Source organism: Triturus cristatus, chromosome 2_2, assembly GCF_964204655.1.
Source record: "Triturus cristatus chromosome 2_2, aTriCri1.1, whole genome shotgun sequence".
Classification (NCBI taxonomy): domain Eukaryota; kingdom Metazoa; phylum Chordata; class Amphibia; order Caudata; family Salamandridae; genus Triturus; species Triturus cristatus.
Genome location: NC_140582.1, coordinates 316,040,975 through 316,062,036, shown reverse-complemented (window position 1 = coordinate 316,062,036; position 21,062 = coordinate 316,040,975). Strand labels below are relative to the sequence as shown.

At 44.5% G+C, this 21,062-nt stretch overlaps 1 protein-coding gene across 1 annotated transcript in view; it reads left to right on the top strand.

Annotated features, from left to right (window-relative positions):
* The window catches only part of MCUB (mitochondrial calcium uniporter dominant negative subunit beta), a 419,698-nt gene that overhangs the window by 212,715 nt on the left and 185,921 nt on the right, over positions 1 to 21,062 (top strand). The window contains exons 2-3 of the mRNA XM_085641372.1: positions 8,563 to 8,638; positions 9,918 to 10,088. Coding sequence (XP_085497498.1) covers positions 8,563 to 8,638; positions 9,918 to 10,088 — 247 coding nt within the window. The remainder of the gene's footprint in view (positions 1 to 8,562; positions 8,639 to 9,917; positions 10,089 to 21,062) is intronic.

Here is a 21,062-nt window from a genome sequence, read left to right as displayed (position 1 = left end):
TGGTATACTTTTTAGAGCTCAGTGGGTTCGGGATATTTTTAGGGCTCAGGTGGGGGATCGGAATAGTTATTAGTGCTCAGGGTTTGGTCAGGGTAGTTTTTAAGGTTTGGGGGGTTGTCGGGGTAGTTTTTAGGGCTAAGGGCTGGTAGCCTCGGGTGCGATCTTTACCACACATCCCTTTACCAGTCATGCCTTTATCACAAAATTGCATGGTAAAGGCATGCATGGTAAAAGAATGCGTTGTTCAAACTCATTAGTTTAGGCAGCGCAGTAGAGGCACGCATGGTTTAGCCACGCATGCCTCTATCATACAACCTGGATATTGTAGTACTATGCTGCCTCATGTGGCGCTTATATGAACAAAGGCATGAATAATACTACATTTTGATCCAGTTTCAAGGGATTACTTTTTGAATATTTTATGATAGAACAAATTTAAGTCCTGACAGTCTCATGTCAAATAAAAAAGTATATTTCAACCAGTGGCGGCTCCTCCTCTAAGGCGGAGGAGCGTCGCCCCACTGCTATTTCAGCAATGCAAAAAAGAAAATAACAGGATATTATAATTTTGTTTTTTTTGCAGTAGTTGGGGTAGAGCTCGCTCTGTGGTGCCTGAGCAGGGGAAGAGTGATTTGCACACTTCTAAGTGCACATGACAGTTTGTCCGGCCAAACTGTCATGCGCACTTGGCATGTTCTCATTGGGCTGTGCTGCACAGCCCTGTGGAGAACATGCTCAGCCTCCCCAGGCACTGCCTGAGTGTCCAAACGGGACGCTCAGACCAATCACGATGCTGTTCCTGCAGTGTCTGGGAGAGCCCGGAAGCCTGAGTGCTTCCTGTGCTGTAGCAGACCTGAAGAGGACCGAGTAGAGTCGGCGTGGTGAAGAAGGTACGTTTTAAAAGCAATAGTTTTTAATCTGCCCCACTACCCCAGTTCCGAGCGAGCCGCCACTGATTTCAACTGGTGCAGGCCATTGTGTCTGTACTGTAGACCGATTACCCTTATAATTTTTTTTACTTCTGAATGAGGAGCTTACCCTGGTGGTTGGGGATTTCAATGTCGGGTATATAACATGCACCCTCATGAACACACTGGTTGAGAAGGTTATCTACCTGTGCTGAAACTACCTTGAGGTAACAGAGGAGCGAACCTTAAGAGATGTGTGACAATTGGGAATAGGATTGTTATTAGGTTTGCTGTGTGCACCGTAGCATCTTGGCAAATCATATTTACATCTTTTCATTTCGTTTCTTTAGTTCATTTGAAGCCGTGTTTTCCGTCCTGAGAGTATTGACACACTTTGAAATGTCCCTTTCTTTAGGCTGTAATACGGGTTTTAGTGGGAAATTCACATTGTTTTTTCTGGTCTGATGGAACTATCTATGCTGCAAGAAACAACCCGATTTTAAATATATCCAGCTTAATTGAGAGCGAGAGCTTTGCTTGATATTAGCTCACTCTCGCCTCAAGCAATATTAACTTGTGTTCCCCTAGCCTTGACATCAAAGAGGCAGCCTGTACTTTCATTTGAAGATATTAAACTTTTAAATCAAAAGGCGCAGGCTTCAAAGACAAGTAGGGGCCTTTAGTCGTTTACACCAGGGATATCCTAGGTATCAATTTGCCTCTTTTTGGTATCCAATAATAAAATGTTTTGATAACAAAGTTTTTTTTGTTCCTGTTCTGAAAGTCTTCTCGCATGCAATCAAACCTGTCAGAAGGATAGATGGGTGCTGATTCTACACAGTATCGCCCTTGCCGCAGAGGCAGTGGAGCGCTGCAGCCTTTTAGACGCTGGCAGCAATGCACCATAAGCGAGCCAGGCTTTGTTTAAGAACAGAAAGCTATTCCATTTAGAATATGGACTAAATGGAATTGCTGGATTTCTGGTGTAGCAAAATTACAGTGGCCATGTTAGCAAGTACTCTAGATTCATGTAAAGTCAGGGGTTGTAGTCTCTTATTATTTTGCTTCTAGAGCGATGCACTCGACCAAGTGGCTTGCAGGCGATAATCTACATCTGCTGTGATCATCGATGAACACCAAAGCGAGGCTGATAGAAATAAGAATGATCCATGTAGACCACGGGGCACTACATATTGTCAAAAAACCAGGTTTAAAATAATTCAGAATTTCTGATCTTCGAAGCTGTCAGGGTTTTGACTTACCTTCTGGAGCAGCCACGACAATTTTGCATTCTTTAACACTTCCCATCAAAGACAGGGGCAAACACCAGGGAGAACACTTATGACATTTAGTTGAAAGGTCTATTCAGGCCGCTCCTGGCAGAGTGGCTATGGCTGAGGTCCTGGAAAGAGCAGAAACTGTGACATCTGCAGAATACTGTCCACTCAGGAGCCCTCCAGAATTGAAAATCAACCATGCGTCTATACTAATGTAACGAGGTTTGGAGAGATAAGAGATCTAAAACCCTCTCTTCAACTCCAAGATACTACAAACTGCCCTGATTGCAGTTATAGGCACAAACAGACAGGGCCACTTTATTACTGCTTTCCACTTACAAAAGATTGTGTGTTGTCAAAATAACAGTCGAAGCTTGAGGGGGCAACAGCACAATCAAACATCATCTTTCATAGATGACTTAAAGAACCAAAACTTCATGCATATAACTGTGGAACAAACTTTGTTCCTTAAGAGAAGAACCACAGAAGTTTAAACGCATATTTACATTGGCTAAAGGAATGTAACAGCGTGCAAACAAGAGGATCCTGCTACGCATGCGCTTCTTATAGAGTGGTAAATTTCCTCACAGTGAGTTCATGTTCTCGGGTGGAGGGGTTCCAGCTGCTCGCAGGTGTGCCAGCCGAACCACTGCCCACTTCTTAAAATCGTGGTAGAGCCCTTCAGAGCTGTCTTGGTCATGTCTGATGGGAAACATGGTCAGCATCTTGCAGCGCAGCGGTGACTAGAAGGAACCTAAGCCGTTCACAATACAAGGCGTATTACCATGGTCAGGTAGGTTTGTTTGCCTTGTGAATTCTCTGAGCTCTTTTCTGGAAAAAGCATTTTTGCTGGCTCCTTTCTCTCATCAGGCAAGTAAACTGGCTCAAAGTTAACCCAGCATAATGGATCTCCATTATCTGGGTGTACATTCTAAGTTTTAGTGGCCTCCTGTTTCAAATGATTTGAAATAGAAATTGAAAATGCAAGCAAACAAGGACAACTTAAATGTTTTTTATTATTAAACAAGTCGGTACTTGCGTTTCTTACCTGTGGTTTGGTCTGCATAGCTGAACTTTTAACCGTCCTCTTCTGTTTTAGTACCTGTTGTTACTAAGACACGTCTCTCGGTGACCTCTAACCTCTGCTCCTTTCTCCACTGACCCATCCTTTCTCCACTGACCCATCCTTTCTCCACTGACCCATCCTTTCACTTACTAGATCTCTCCTACACGCTCCTCCCACTGACACTGCAAACACTTGTTTTCTCCCTACCCTCTTAATATCTGACCTCTTCTCTCTGTGCCCCCTTCTTTCGCTGGTACTTTAATAACTTGTCCTATTTCAGGCAGTGTATTTACCTTAATGATAATTGAGTGCAGCGCCTGCCTGGAGGGCCCCTCAGGCACCATGTACCGCTCGCCCACTGCAGAACTTGCTTTGATGTATAGTCAGGCTGACAGTGTAATTAATGTAATGCATTTAGCATTAAGGTAATTACATTTTCCGGCCTGTGACACTGCAGAATAGTGCAATAATTCTTTGTTCTGTTCATTGTACTCTGCATGGTATGAGGAATTCTTGTGTTATAAGCCATTTTTATGAATTTCACCTCTAAAACAAACAAGCATTTGCAATGCAATAGGTCTCGCATTGAAGCGAGTTTGAGCTATCGGCCGTGCAAATAACAATGCCTTTTATTTTTGTTTTCTTTTTAAAAATATAAATAAAAGACATTGTAATTTACAGTGCCAATAGCTTAAACGTGCGTAACTGCGAGACCTATTGCGTTGCAAATGCTTGTTTGCGGAGACTATTCCGATACAGGGTGAAAGGTCACCAGTCCGGAAGGCCTGTAAAATCACGATCACTTAAACCCCGTATCGGGGTAGCAAGCTCAGCTCAAGGCGACTTGTAGGCAATGGTTACCCCCTAAACAATAGAATGTTAATTGTGTAAATGGATAGTTCATTATTTAAAGGCGACGCATTTAAAAACTGGCAATGTCACAAAGGAAACTGAGAGATTAGTAAAGGGAACGTGCATCCCTTTGACATAATGAGTGTAAAAGGGAAGAAGGGTAAGGCATTCAGAGGAGCTGCTGCTGTGTCAGCGATAGAGCGCTTCATGCATGCCTTGTACTCAGTGAGTGAATTCCGCGATGGAGCGCTACATGCTCGCTTTGGGTCACTCAATGAATACTGTGTTGATCGGGTGCTTTCTGTATCTGGCACACTGAATGAATTCTGCATGTAGCACTTTATACGTGCCTTGGGCCCACTGAATGTATTCTGCGATGGAGCGCTGTATGCGTGCCTTGGTCTCGCTGAATGAATTCAGCGCTACTTGCGCGCTTTGGGTTCACTTAATGAATTTTGCGATCGAGCGTCAAGTGCGCGTGGGGATCGCTGAATGAATTCTGCAATGGAGTGCCTGAAGCGCACATTGGGATCCCGCAATTACTTCTGCGATGGACCACTGCAACTGAGCTCTTCATCACCCATTGGGCTCAGGCTCATTGAATGAATTCTGCGATGGAGCGCTTTCTTGCGGCTTTTGGCCTCACTGCACTTCCTGCGCGCCTTGACATTGCTGAATGAATTCTGCGACAGAGCTCTTCATGCGCACCTTGGGCTCACTGAATGAATTCTGTGAGGGAGCGCTTCAAGGAAACATTGGGTTCACTGAATACAATGAGATTAAGCTCTTTAAGCGGGCATAGGGTTTACTGAATGAATTATTAGATGAAGCGCTTTATGCGTGTGTTGGACGTACTGAATTCATTCTGCGATCGACGGCTTCATACGTGCTTTGGGCTCGCTGAATGAATTCTAAGAGATGGCACGGTCATACTCACTGAATTAATTCTGAGATGTAGCGCTTCGTGCTTGCTTTGGGCTTGCAAAATAAATTCTGCCACGGAGCGCTTCGGTGCGCCTTGGGCTCACTAAAAGAATTCTGCGAAGGAGCGCTCCCTGTGCATGTTGGACTCAGTGAATGTATTCTGTGAAGGAGCGCTTTAAGCATGCTCTCCATGCCACTGGAATCAAGCTATCCTGGCTGAAGAGGGGTGAAATCCCGAAACCGGTCCTAGGATGCTTGTTCCCAGTCCAGGGAGGACCAGGTTTGGCAGTTCGGGCTGGACTGTTCCCATGAGGCACAGGGTCAAGACTGATTTGCATATGGCTGGGTTCAAACTAGAATGGCATGGTGAGCAAAAAAACGATGGATTTAGGCCCAGATCTCTGTACTGGGGTGAATGTATGACATTGTTCTGCATTCTGTCCATCAACTGTTGTTTTTGCATTAAGCGCGCCTTGGGCTCAGTAAATGAGTTTTGCGACCGAGCGCTTTATGCGCTTTTTGTTGGGATCACAGTGCTTCATGAGCGCACTTGGCTCACTGAATGCATTCTGAGATGAAGCGCTTCATTTGCGCCTTGTGCCTACAGCGCTTCGAGGCGTGTGGGGCTCTCTGAATGAATTCCCGCATGTGTCCTTAATGGGGTACTATCTGCAAATGCAAGTGCCATGTTAGTAGTGAGACATAGGACCCTTGCTATGGAAACAAGGTTAACGACACAAGCCACTCTGAGTTCTGAATTCCAACCTATTGGTGCTCTCCGAAACAATGAGATGTTTAGCTGCCCAAAGCTGCTTCGCAGAGGCTTTTTTCCTTTGCAAGATAAAATTGTAAATGCGAGGCAAATGTAAATTTCCATCCAAGCATTGACAGGAACGTACCAATAAGCAATGTGATTGAGGAGCATTGATGCTTTCAGTTTGTTGCCATTTGTTACATGTGTTACCTCTTGTGTTTATCTACTTTACTATCCCTCAACCTACACATTGCGCTCATTCAGCCATTCTTACGCGTGTTCCTCACAGTTTGGACAGGAGCATTTACTTTTCACTACAGTAGATGTCTAGTAAGCAAGGCTTGCCCTAAATCGGATTGACCAGGAAAGCACTCTGGGCAGAAAGAACATTTGGTGTTTGTGGTGGGGTTCTGAGTTCATTGCTGTGTGAAGGCAGGAGGTTGGGAGGAAGGTAAGGGATTGATGGGGTGCTAAGTTTCTCTGAGGTACATTAAGGGCAGATTACAACGTTTTTAACGGGACCCGATTGAGACAAGTAAGATTGACAAGTTGCTGTTTGCATGACGGTAAGTAAGGCAGCTTCCTGCTGCGCCCCTCGGAATATTGGCACCCGGGCCTGGGCCCAGCTCACCCACATCCAAGGCCGACCCTGCTAGTAAGCTAGAGTAAGGTACTTTCACCTTGCAACCTAGACTGGGCCATTTAAAGATGGCGGCAGCCAGGGTAAAGCCGTCAGCCCATCACAGGTGGAGGACCGGCCCGAGACCTACTGAAATCATCCCTCCCCCTAATGGGGATTCCTTTAAGGGAGACAGAGACTCGCAGACACAATCACTGCGTTAGAGAATATACAATTCTCAGGCCGTATTTATTAAAATCAACATAAACACAACATTTTATATCGACAGAACTATTGAATTATCCTAACTGTCACATGACATTTACAATATTTACATCAAGAATCCTTTGATTAGAGGAACAAATACATTTTATCTCCTAGCAGCAGATCCTTAAAAGGAGTCATGGCTGGCCACCCCACAGGCACCATGGCATTGACTATACCAAATGATTCGAGACCGTGGACCCCATACTGCAAGTTGCATATCACAAGGCAAACTCACCTACCCCCTCAAAATAGAGGGAACATGGGCCAGCATGAAAAGTGGACCCCCGACATACCATGCCAGAGCCAACCCAAAAAGGGATTCCCCCCCTGGCACCCAATGGGATGGGCCTGGGCAACCGGGCCATACCTTGGCCCCCTGGCGCAGACACCACCCCCGACATTCTCCGGACCATGTAATGGAGTACTGTGAGAGGCTAGGGACAATCGCTGTAGCGGGAGTCCCAACCCCTTCCGTACACCTCCACGGCAACCCCAGCCCAGGTTTTAAGCCAAAGGCTTCCTAATTCAGAATTAGCTTGCACTTCAATTACCGATGCCAAGGTTGTCCACCTATTTTGTGGCCAAACATGACTCCTTCCCCGCCCCACAAAAAGAGGCTGTCTAAGGGGATGAGAGGTTGGGGGAAAAAAGGCAGCTTCACGCTGTGTTCTCCAACACCAGCAGCAAAGTCCAGGCACAGCAACAAGGTCAACGGGGGCAGCCAGGCGAGGAAAAAACAAGTAACTGTGTGGGGATGCAGTCCCCCTTAATCCTCACCTGGCTGCCCCCGCGACTGCCCAGGCGCCCCCACCCCCTGAGCCCCATGGGCTAATCACCTATCACGGGCATCCCGCCCGCGAATATTCAGAACAGCGGTGCCACAGTTGGCGCCACCCGTCCGAACCGGCCCGCACCTGTCTTGGGGTTCCGCCATCGGTTAGCGTTGCGCCCTGGGCCAGGAGCACTCCTCCTCCCAGAGGTCCGCATACCTTTGTAAGGGAAGAGGAGTGTACCAATTTGTCCCCATCTCTTACTTCCGACAACCCTCTCTTAAGCCCTTTAGGGCTCAGCAGGTAAATGTATCGATCTGCAAGAGGGAGCTGGTTACAGTCTGAATGCAAACACCGCCTGAGCATGTGTATGTATGCGTCTCCTGAGCCAGCAGGCAACCACAATTTTTGACCCTTTGAAAGTCCCCATTCCCACTGGCTCCCTCTATCATTATTTCTCTCTCATTCTTTGTCTCTCAAGCGCGCGCCATCCTATCACCCCAGAGGCTACCACGGCTCATCCTCCCCTGCCTGGCCTTGACGCCTTTCACAGCTGCTCGCCATCTTACTGCTTTCTCCTGCCTTTACCCACTCTCTGCCTCAAGGTCATCTGTTTCTCTCCTTGTCCCTCCTTCACCTTAACTTCCTGCTTCTCCTCCCACCTTTTTATGCAGCTAACCTGTGTGCAAGGTTGTCTACCAGTTGTGCACTACATCTCCTTCTCAGGGATTCTCCCTCACTCGCCCCCTCATCTCTGGGGCTTTATTCTTACTTCTTTGGTATAGAAACAGCACCAGTAACCAGCAAATCATTACATAGCGTTTAAAAATCCTCTTTAGTGGCATCAGATCCGTCTTCATGGAAGATGTTAGTTTATTATGGGAATCTCATTCTTCTTAAATACATAACATGCTAAGTAGCACTGCAGAGAGGGTTCCTTTCAAAAGTGTGTCCCTTTAAGAAACGGAAACCTTAGGAACACGTAAGTGACAGACGCAGCGGGCTTTAAGTGCTGTGCCGACGACAGACACATAATGAGTGTAAAATGAGGGTGTTTGACAAGATTCATCTGCCCTGGTGCACTAATGCAGCTTTTAAAGTTTTTTTTTCTACCCTTGGTTACAGATACGAAGTTGGAGGCACGCTGGAAACCACAGACACTGTTCAGCATCCTTTTACAGCACTCTAGTGCCTTCCCACGGTAAGTCTTTTCTCTGGAAACCGAAGCTGATTTACTTGAAAACACTTTAGTATTTTTAAATGTGAAAACCTTGTTTGATATCAAAGCAAGAAACTGAAGTATGCAAGTGTTGCCCTGTGTTTTATGGTGCTGTTAATGCCCTTCCTGTTGGTGAAATGCAGATCCTTGAAAGTGCCCAAACTTTCACCAAGGTAGCGCTTTTCGCTTGCACCGTGCATGTGATTGTAATTGGATTGATATAGCGCTTCCTACCCCTGACTAGGTGTTGAAGCGCTTTTTTGGCGAGTAGCACGCTACTCCGAAACCCATAAAGGGTTAGTGGTGAGTTAGTATAGTGAAATATGAAAGTGATATGAGTGGTGGATATGTTAGTCGGTTATTTGAATTGAGAAGGATAGTGGAGGGATAGAAGAGGAAAAAAGTTTGCATTTATATAGCGCTTGCTACCCCTGAGAAGGTTTTGAAGGGCTTTTTCAGCGAGTAGCACGCTGCTCCGGAACACAGTGCCTTCAACTGCATGTGCCCCTCTTTTCCATAACAGATACACCCCTGTTGTTTTGAGTAGTGTGAAGCTTTGTGAAACTGCGTGATTAACAGTTGGTGCAAAATGCTGCGGCCACGTTGCTGCTTTCCCTTCCTAAATTTTGCTCGGCTTCTGGTCTTCTTCGCAGATTGCACTGGCTCCCAGTTGAAGGCGTGTACATTTTAAGGCCTTGTGTACTACCCATAAGTTCTTGCATTCCCAGGGAGCGCCTATTTTAGCCAATTTGGTATTTCTGTACTGCCCCTTATGTCCTTTGTGTTCTGCCAATTTGAATTTGGCCACAGTCCCTAGGGTCAAGAGAGTTAGAGCGGGAGGTTGCTTATTCATTCTGATCGAAGGCCTCTGCTCTCTGGAACGCGCTTCCACTCCACGTCAGAATCCTCCAGAACCACTTGCAGTTTAGGAAGTCATTGAAGACCTGGCTTTTCTCTATGTAGACAGCACTTCCTGTGCCTCATACCCTGCTGTATTTGACTTTCTCTTGCTCTTGAGCATCAAGTTGAGTGGTCCAGAGTCCAGTCACTCCCATGATCGTGACCAGTTAGCAACATCGATGTTGGTTTAGGTAGCGGTGGTTTCTGGTGCTCCACGCCGTGCGCCGTGTCTTATTTTGACACAGTAGAGGGGAGGAGGGTTGTGATCCCAAAAGAAAGGAGGTCTTTTAACAACGTTTCTAAGGTGTGCAAATATTCAGCATGTGGACTATATTCCAGTAATGCTTACTTTTTATTTTAGATGTCACAGTTAATTACAAACATGGGCTACCAGTGATCAACGTGCCGCTTCCCTCGCGGAAGGAACTCTGCCAGTTCACTGTGAAGCCGATGGTTATGACTGTGGGCCACTTCCTGCAGGACATGCAGAGAGAGGACAAAGGCATCGACACCGCGTCCATCTTTTCAACAGGTATGAGTCTATCTTACTCAATCATTAATAAGCACCAATCTGCAGTTGCCTCCTAAATCTAATAATCTTCGGTAATGCAAACTGTGGCTTTGCTGCACTATCAACCATGTCTTTAAAAGAGTTCCTGAGGGTTTTTGGGCCGCAGGGGTGTGTGCTCTGCTACCTTTATGTACTTCAGGATTGGTAATAATTGATATATAATGTGTAATTAGATTTCTTCTGTTGAATTTTTGACTGTAGATTGGTGAGCCTCATCCTGATGGTTCATACGCGGGTAGACTTTCTACCATTTTCTCCAAAACTTAACTCATCAATTTTATTTGTGGTACAAGAAACAGAATAAATGCCAGTGACCTCTTCTCCCAGTCTTCTTTCCTTGTAGTTACATACTACTGCTTATAATGCAACTCTTTGAGCTCTTTGTGTTTGGAGTTTTGTTAGTTGTGTGTGTGTGTGTGTGTGTGTGTGTGTGTGTGTGTGTATATATATATATATATATTACCTACTGGCGGTCGCCAGTAGGTAGTTATAGTTAGGACCACGTTTCCATAGGAAATCCGCAACATTCTATTTTGAATAACTTTGGCGCCGGTCGACGAATCCTCGCGAATTTTTCAAAATAGGTGGGGCGCTACGCTCCGCTCCTACCCTGAAAGTCTCGGGGGGATTCGTCAAGCGGGGGCTGAGATAAAAGGGGGGTCCCAAAACGCGTTTTTCCCATGCATTTTTCCATAGGACCTTTAGACACAGCTACAGCCCGAACGGCTGAACAGAATTACTAGAAATTTGGCAGAGAGGTAGTCCTCAGGTCAAGGAAGTGCCTTTTGTAGGTTTGGTGTAAATCTGTTCAGTAGATTCTGAGAAAATAGCCTTTAAATCAATATATATATCTGAGCCAGCTTACGGTGCGCTTACGGTACGCTTACCGTATGCGTACGGTGGCGTGCGCGAGCGCGATTCTGATTGGCTCTTAGATCTTAGTAAACATTCGAATCGGCCGAAACCAGGAAGCGGCGGCCGCCATTTTCTCTCTCGCACTGAGAGTGTGGAATAAAATACAAAGCAGAAAAACATGTAAAGGGGCTGTTTGGACAGCTCCAAAACACCTAGCCTTATTGTGGGAGTCACCAATGATCCCCCAAGGCCAAAAACCGAATTTTTATTTTTTCGCTAATTTCGCCGATTACGCTTACCGTACGCGTACGGTAAAAAAATATTTAAAAAAACAAATTATCCACACTCTCCCCACCCCGTGTGCAAATGGTGCCCGAAGGGCACCATTTGTGCATGTCTTATTAGAGGTGTGAAAAATTTAAATATTACCTTTCAAAACGAAGTGCATCATATGTCCTCAATGTGCGCACGGTGCGCGAAGCGCATCGTGCGTACATGGCCCATCTAGCGTAACGTGGGCACGCGGTGCGCGTAGCGCACCGCGTGCCCACCGTGCGTGCACGGCACTAACTGCGTAAAGTGGGCGCGCGGTGCGCGAAGCGCACCGCGTGCTCACTGCGCGCACGGTGCGCGAAGCGCACCGTGCGCGCACGGAACGAACTGCGTTAAGTGGGCGCGCACGCCACGAATGGCGTAAAGTAACTTAGCATTTAAAAAACCGTACAAATTCACTGAAAAAACCATAGGTTTCACACACGTTATAGTTAGGAATTAGCATTTAAAAAACCTTGCAAATTCACTGAAAAAACCATAGGTTTCACACATGTTATAGTTAGCGGAAATTTTACTGATAAAAAACCAATGAAATTCCCCCGTTATAGTTAGTGCAGGCAACTATAACTCACGCGACCGCAATCTTCTGCTGATGACATATGTGTCTTTATGAAAAAAAAATATTTGTAATATATGTATAGCTAAAAATTTATGGAAGAAGACATGGGCAAATAAGTGTCTAAATACAGTATTAGCATCAGCAGAGGATTGCGGTCGCATGAGTTATAGTTGCCTGCACTAACTATAACGGGGGAATTTCATTGGTTTTTTATCCGTAAAATTTCCGCTAACTATAACATGTGTGAAACCTATGGTTTTTTCAGTGAATATATATATATATATATATAGTGGTAGTTTGAGGTATTTAGCAAGAAAGTTTAGGGAGAATCATACTCTAGTTTTAATATTTACATTTTGATTACTTAACGTCTTTGTTTGAGCACAAACCTAGGCTCAAGGAGCAAGAGATAACTGTATAGAGAAATGTTTTACAATAGCAGAAGTGTCACAAACAGTCCACATTTATTTGGCCTTCTTCGTACTTTGAAGAGTCTCAAGGCTTTGTCAGTAGATTTTACAGGGGCAAGACCAGTTTATTCCTTGTCACCGTATGTTCTGTTACTGCAAAATCCAATTTCCTTTGTGTCATGGATGTGGGCCAATGTTTCTTAAATTCTCCAAATGTCAAATTACCCCAAGAAACTTAGGGCACATCTCACAATGGTAATAATACCAGCACAGAATCTGCTTTAGGGGCTTGATACCTGCTACTCGTGTGCTCATAGCTGTCCTTCAAGATCATTAATACTCTCATGAAATCCTCATAAGACCTTCCATCCAGTCTGCATACGACTGTAAGCTCAAAAGTGGGGCGCACGAGCAGGATTGTGCAGTACTGACTCACTTCTAGGGTATTTCGGAAGAAGAAGCCATAGGAGAAGGGCGAGGCGGAGCTGATGCTGGTTTTTTTTAAAGTTACAGAAGTGATTCATAGAGCGCCTCTCTGTGAGACAACGATCAATGACTGTTTATGCTGATTCTATTTTTGTTATGTTGCAATATTAGCAACAATGTTCTTCTTGCTAAACATGGATTAATAAAGATACCTTTACAAAAATATTTTCACATACTTGGGCAACCGTTCTATATAGTTCACTGACATTTAGCTTGGACTAGTATTGGCTTTTTCAGCCATACGTGTCTATGAGAACAGGCCCACTGAGTTACTTCTGAGGCCATGGGGATGGACTTCTCTATATGACCTCTGGTGAAAAATTATCCTACCCAAATTGTACTTCTACTTTGTTTTTTGTTCGGACGTTTCAAACTTTGCCTCTTTTGGAAGACTGTCTTTTGGTAGCCACCACCTTAGTCAGAAGGGCCGAGGATCCCCTGGCTGCCTTTCACCTATTATTTATTCCTGTGGTCCTACCAGTTTTCGTAGTGATGAGAATTTGGCTTCTAGTGTTTAATTACCTGGTTTTGCTCTTCCATGAATGATGAAAATCGTTATAACTTTAGTACCAGACAACATTCTGCCTGCACACAAATCTCTCCAGAGCGATTCCTCCAACGGGTTGCTTGTTAATTTGCAGAGCATGCAGAAAAGGTTACATGAAAATATCTATTACAAATTGATAGTTTCCTTTGTTGCAAGTTCCAAACATGGATTTTAACACATTTTGCCAGATTGGCGATGTTTCTCCAGAAAATGCCTTTCTGAAGCTTTTGTGGTTAGCCTTTACAGTTGGTTCTCCCATGCTCTTGTCTTGGATGCATCTATACTCAGTTTGACTAGGATATGTGAGCATCATTAATGCCTCGGGTGTAACTGTCCACTGTGGTCCACTCTTGCCCCTTTATTTTTCTTGTTTAGGAACTATTTTCATGTTTTGGGACTAAGATAATGATGGGTGAAGGGTTAGGCAGTTATGGTGACTTCAGTTCTTCCAGTCCTTGGCTCTCCTTTTTCTAAACTCACCCGACAATCTCTCCCATCGTTTGCCTTGTCATTTGAGCCAACTTGGCCAACGAAAGTACCTGATGTGGGGGATATAGCTTGCCTACAGTTTTGAGCATGTTAGCAGGTGCATAGCGGAATATGTTAATCACCTGACCCAGTTTTCTGTCCTGCCATAAACTGTGATCTGGTTGCATGAGTTGGTAACAAGTTGAGTCTATGTAGAGAGCTATTCCAGTCCCCCTGAAGGTTTATAGAATTATATAAGGGTGACTGTGAATAACAGGGGTGTTGTTCCGAGGGGTTCTGAGTGATATGAAAGCTCGAGTTGTCTATTCACAGTTGACCGTGTACAATGTTAGGATATGCATGGCTCTCCTAAACATTCCTTTACCATGCTCAGGTGAGCAGTGCAAGGATCAATGAGTCATGGGGAACCATGCAAAACCTAGTCGTCTTCTTCCAAGCCCACCACACTTGGAATTAGATGCCGCTCCACTCAGACATATAATAAATATCCCTTGTTTCTTTGAACCACCCCACCCATGACTCTTAACATTACCCACCCCTTCCTCAATCAAATAAAAAAAATACTTGTCATCCTGACACTCTCGCCATCTACACTCTGTAATAACCTCCTCTAACCCTTTCCCCCAATATCTCCCTCCTCTGCAGAATAACATTGCACTCAACCTTCCCCAAATTCAAAACCTCTATCAGCGCAAACAAGGACGATGGTGGTTAATGGCATTGGGGTGCTATCCATATGTACCAAAGTTTGTGAGTGAACAAAACAAAAATATTTGCATCATTTCTTTAAACAACTCTCAGGAAATTGCAAAAGAAGGTTCACTGAATGTATGTCAGTCGTTTTAAGTAAATGTTACAAACTAGGAATACTTCACCCACACTACAACTAGGGCTACGTAAGGGGATACATCAATGTCCCAATGTTCAGTGTTTAGTGTTCAGGAACTTTTCATACATTTACAAATCCAGCAAGGGCATTGAGTACGCAGACTGAGCAATCTGTGATGTGCAGAGAGTGCATTGTGTGGATATTGTTGACAGTAAAGTTCAAAGAGGCCGCTACAGACTGAAAAACAGGAAGGACATGTGACATATGGATTTATGCATAGCTTAGAATACCTGGAGCCCTTACCACCTTGATCGTACAGAACCCTTTGTCCTCTCTATACCACCTGGTAGCAATTTACTCTGCCGGCTTTTGTGTAATTGGCAATAGTGATGTGGTGGTAGGCTCAGCTTCTGCCTATCACTGCTGAAGGATGTTCTTGGGAGGTCCATGCAATTGATGTCTCTGCCATCTTTCTGCCCTAATAGATCAGAGTTTTTTGGCCTGATCTTGAGTAATGTATGCAAAGTTACTAAAGCGGTTTTCAAGGTGGTCCTTGGACCCAAACAGTCGAATGGATCACCGGCTAAAATGGTAAGATGGACATGTGAACTGCCTGTTCAACCTTCACTTTCTTTAACCAGGTAGTGGAGAATTAATTTTCCACCCTCGCATTAATACTCAGCAAATTCATTTAGTGCTTGCGGTAAACATACAGTAGTAAGGGCAACCTTCTTATATGTGTGATGCTGAAGATTGTGCATAAATTTCATAGACTGAATAATTAACTCTCTCCCTCTCTCATACTTCCTACCATGTATTTCTCTTTACCCACTCCTGTCTTTACACTATTGAAGAAACCTACTTGCTGTGAGTAATGCTGGAGTAATATGACTTAGACAGAACCCAACTATAGTCCCTTGTCTAAGGTGGCTTATTAATTCTATTTGTAGGGTCAGAAAAAGGTGACAGTAAGCTAGTGGTCGTATACATCTTGAAAGGTGAATGGAGACATTAAACCAAATTATTCATTTTGCCTTTAGTTGTCTGAGTGACAGATAATGACACTCAGATAACAGGATGCTAAATGGATAGCTAGATCACAATCCGTTGTCCAGAGACTTAATCAGGATTGGGAACTGCATTGTTTTCTTTAACAGAGATAGCTGCTTTCTGATAGTCTAATTACTTTTACTCTTAGGCTACACAATAGCTATAAGGGCCCTCAGTATGCGTGGCCCGATAAATGGGCCGGATTTTCCCCACCTCTGGATTTACTGATGCTAAGGGTACTGGTAACTCTGGGGGTAGAGTAAATCTGGCACATTACGAGTTGGACCATGAGGGCACTAAGAAACTAACAATTATTTCGGTAGTCAGTAATTCTATGTCCATTTCCTCCACTAATTAATACTTTTGAGCTGGACTTTTCACCCAGAAATTTCAGGTGCTTTTTAACAGCCGAAATATTCAAGTGAAAGTTAAGAAATCTACAGTATTTCTGCAGATCCCATAATACCATAGGGGCCATTAGTGTCTAAAATTAAGTTGCCACTCGTAATAATGGCCTTATCGTACCATAAGTATAATATGACCTACAACCCACACCGCTGCAGTGATGCTAAGTCATGATAATTGGGTATCATGTCTGTGTATACACAGATAAAATGTATGTGTACAATTGGTAAACTTCAAATCTGTTGACGAAAATGTACCTTTCCTACTTAGTTTCTGATAATTGATTAGGAAATTCAATTATATATCTTTATGTCAAATAGTTCTTATATTTTGTCTGTTTTATGTACTAATTCATCTGTACCGTATGTTATTTATCAATTTATTTCACCAATGAATTCTGTTCATTTCGTTTCACCCAGGTGCTTTTTTATGTCTGATTTCCACAATAATTTCACTTCTTGGTAGAGCTCCAGTCTTTACACATAACACACAATATTCACGCTCCTCAAATCATCATGGACTCTTTAGCTGAGCCATTATTTACTTCCCCCTTTTCTTTTTAGGAAGAGCCTATTTAACAGTGCTAAGCTGTATGGTTGCAAAGGATGTATTGAAGGATTACCAAGAACTTGGAGTAGACTTAAAGCTCACCCATTGGTGGTCTTTATTGTCATTCTCATGTGCCTGCTTCCTATTTGATGGTTTCCAAGTTCAAGGCTGTCCATCTTATGTTTGCCCTTCACTTGGAGCATAAACTCTGTACTCTGTGCTAGAATTGGAAGAAATGTACTCTGGAAACCCATAAATTGTGCAAAAAGGTGTGGCATAGGAAGGGATGGAGTCAGAAGGTGCAGTGCTTGAAAAGTAGAGTCTGACAATTTATACATATATTGTTTTTAAAACAAATGTTAAAAAAAGAAATTGGCAACAAGGACAAATATGACAACAAATCTGTTCTAGCCTACTTTTTTTTTTTGTTGAAACATTTTTATTGTTTTCCAAATCAACAATCCAACATTCTGTCCAACTTCCCCATCCCCCCCCCAGGAGTACTGTTCATTACTCAGCGATTCCCCGTGTCCAAGAGAAGTACCGTCCCTCCCAACCCCAACTCGTTCCCTCCCCTCCCTACCCCCATGTCAGTGCGCCCCATCCCCTACCTCTCCCCAGATGAAGTTCTAGCCTACTTAATTGGTCACAATGAGGCTGCATTTTAAAATATCTTACAAGGTTAAGACACATACTGCAAAGATCTTTGTGTGCCCAGCAAATTTGAGGAGATTATAATAGTGGTATGGTAATTCTGGAGGTTAATGCAGTTCTGGGAGAGTTCTGTGTTTTGTCCAACAAAACTTTTGGATCCAAAAGTAGCATAAAAGGTTAATGTTACTGCTGCAAAGCACATCATGTAACATGCAGATCACCGATTTGTATTTTATGTAGATGGGCAAGCGGGCTACTGCTTTTAAAACTAAGATAATTTAGTTGCTTCCAGTTGATAAGTTTCAATCCTTCTAAAGTAGCATGGTGTCTTTAACCAGCTTACTTAGCTTAATTTTATTTTCATTGTTTGTGATCAACATATTAAAAGACATTATAAATACATGATCAATACAACCCACCACATTAAACCATTGTCATAAAACATTTCCAACAGTAAACTCATAAAAACCCCTCATCAAAAAATGATTAAAACACATTTAAAGGATGTATACACTTTAAAACAAGTCATTCATTTGCAGTGTTCTTTAACAATTACATTATATTCTGAGTGTGTCCAAATCGAAATGCTTGGGTCCATCTGTAATGCAACTGGTGCTGATGTAAACGCTCTGATACCTTTGGGTGGTTGAGTTCGCGCTATATTAATCTCCCGCCCCCCAAAAACCCTCTTTATCAGCAGTAGTCCGTATTTGGCACGGTGATCTACTAACTGGTGTCAAAAAGCTTCATGCAAATTGTAAGTTATGGGTAGAGATCATTATGTTTTTTCTCAATCTTTTGCTACTCTAAGATTACAATGAAGGGTATCTCTGTGAATTAATAAAGTCTTGTTAGTATAGACAACCTCAATACTGAGTTAAATGTTATATCCTGGCTTTGTTTGTCCCAACCATTTACTCTAAACGTATAATGCCTACAAGTATAGACAGTAAATACAAAATCAATTAATGGGTGAAATTTAAATGATTATTACTGTAATTACTCATACACAGATAAATATTGCATTCTTACAGTTTATCCGCATTTCCTACAAGGAGTGGGGGAGGGGGGTTGAACAAAGCCGAAAACCTGCCTCCAAGTCATAGTTCTCTAAAGTACACATGAAGTGTTAAGCTTTGTGCCTTTGTTTCCTTCCATTGCATGTCTATGTGTAAGACCAGAAGGTCCCCAGACAGGATGATACTTGAACAAAAGAAGGGCTGATAACCCTTTGAATCAGTCCTTTGTGCCCGGCTGGAAGTGAAAATAAGAAATCCTCCTTGCTGCCTGCAGGTTGCTGCACCGCATGGAATACAATGTGTGGATGCTGCTGGATTGTGCCCCAGTGCTGAAAAATGCAAAACCAAAGGGGATGATGGACGGAGTGTTGACATCGCAAGCACTCACCCCCAGTCAACTGATCTGGGTTTAATCCATCATCATTTTTTAGCTCACTCCGCCACCCCAGTTCAGACATGGCCATATGCAAATCAGTCTGACCCTGTGCCTCATGGGAACAGTCCAGCCCAAACTGCCAAGCCATGTCTTCCCTGGACCGGAAACAAGCATCCTGGGACCGGTTTCTGGCTAATCAGCCGTCATCAGCCAGGCTAGCTTGAATCCAGTGGCAAAGTGAACAAGGGACCCACGGGGAGAGGAGTTGGCCTAACGGCTAGGGCGCTCGACCGCGGACCTGGGTTCGAGTCTCGGTAATGACGCTGAACATCCTGTGATTCTGGGCAAATCACTTAATCTCGCTGTACCTAACAAAAATGAATACGTGTCCTCATGTAACGTAACTGGTGCTATGTAAAGCGCTCTGATACCCGATTCGGGTCAAGTTTGCGCTATATAAAACTCTGCCAAAAAAATAACCCTGCCAACTTGGGGCGAACAAAGCAAAACCAAAGGGGATGATGGACGGAGTGTTGAACATTGCAAGCACTCACCCCCAGTCAACTGATCTAGGTTTAATCCATCATCATTCTTTAGCTCACTCCGCCATCCCAGTACAGACATGGCCATAGGCAAATCAGTCTGACCCTGTGCCTCATGGGAACAGTCCAGCCCGAACTGCCAAGCCATGTCTTCCCTGGACCGGAAACCAGCATCCTGGGACTGGTTTCTGGCTAATCAGCCGTCATCAGCCAGGCTAGCTTGAATCCAGTGGCAAAGTGAGCAAGGGACCCACGTCTGGGCATACTCTGCCAGCTTAGGGTGAACAAAGCAAAACCAAAGGGGATGAAAAATGACACCAAGACAAATGCAGCATATTTCTGAGAGCTAGCTGGTTCCCAGATCCGGACCAGGAATGGCTTCCATACCGGAATGGCATGGTGAGCAAAAAAAAAGATGGATTTAGGCCCAGATCTCTGTACTGGGGTGAATGTACGACATTGTTCTGCATTCTGTCCATCAATTGTTGTTCTTGCATTTGTCACTCCGAGTGGGACGGGTATGCCCAGACGTGGGTCCCGTGCTCTCCATGCCACTGGAGTCAAGCTATCCTGGCTGATGAGGGCTGAAAGTCCGAAACCAGTCCTAGGATGCTTGTTTCTAGTCCAGGCAGGACCTGGCCTGGCAGTTCAGGCTGGACTGTTCCCATTGGGCGCAGGGTCAAGACTGATTTTCATATGGCTTTGTTCAAACTGGAATGGCATGGTGAGCAAAGAAACAATGAATTTAGGCTCAGGTCTCTGTAATGGGGTGAATGTATGACATTGTTCTGCATTCTGTCCATCAATTGTTGTTTTGCATTTGTCACCCCGAGTGGGACGGGTATGCCCAGGCGTGGGTCCTGTGCTCTGCATGCCACTAGAGTCAAGCTATCCTGGCTGATGAGAGTTGAAAACCCGAAACCGGTCCTAGGATGCTTGTTTCCAGTCCAGGGAGGACCTGGCCTGGCAGTTCGGGCTGGACTGTTCCCATTGGGCGCCGGGTCAAGACTGATTTGCATATGGCTAGGTCCAAACTGGATGTTAGAACTGGAGGTCTCTAGTTGGCAGAGGTAGGTACTTTTGACCAAATAGGGACCCTTGCTTCTAAGTCAGGGAAAGGGGATTACACTTGTGGATAACCCCTACTCACCCCCTTGGTACCTTGGCACGAGCAGACAGGCTTATCTCAGAGGCAGTGTGTTAAGCATTTGTGAACACATACAGTAATACAGTGAAAACACTACAGATTGACACCACACAGGTTTTATAAAAATAAGTATTCTTTATATAGACTTAAAACAAGACCACAAACGACAAAATCCACAATACTGTTCTCAAAATAGACTTGAAGATGGTAGAAGTAACTTAGTTCAGGTTGATGATAAATGCGACACGTTTCCCACAAAAGTACCTGGATGCGTAATGCAAAACAAACAAAAGGTTCTCGGGGAGGGAGATGCGTCGGTTCCTTGCTTCGGGGGAGGCAATGCGTCGCTCCTCAAGGCTTGCGCAGAGTAGGGGATGCGTCTTGTTCCTTACCGGAGAGGAGTTGATGCGTTGATTCTCGTACTGCGTTTCGGTTACGATTCGGCAAGATGGCGCCTCGATGCAACAATCCGATGCGATAAGATGGCGCCCTTGATGCGATGTGAAGACGATGCATGCACGCCCGGCGGCCGTGCGGCGAACTCTGTAACTTTGGAGCTGCGTCGGGCCCTGCGACACGCTTCTCCGGTGATGCGACGGCAACCCTCGTGGTGGTGACACGCTTCTCCGATGATGTGTCGGTAAACAGCTGCGGCGAAGGCACGCTTCTCTGGTGATGCGGCGGC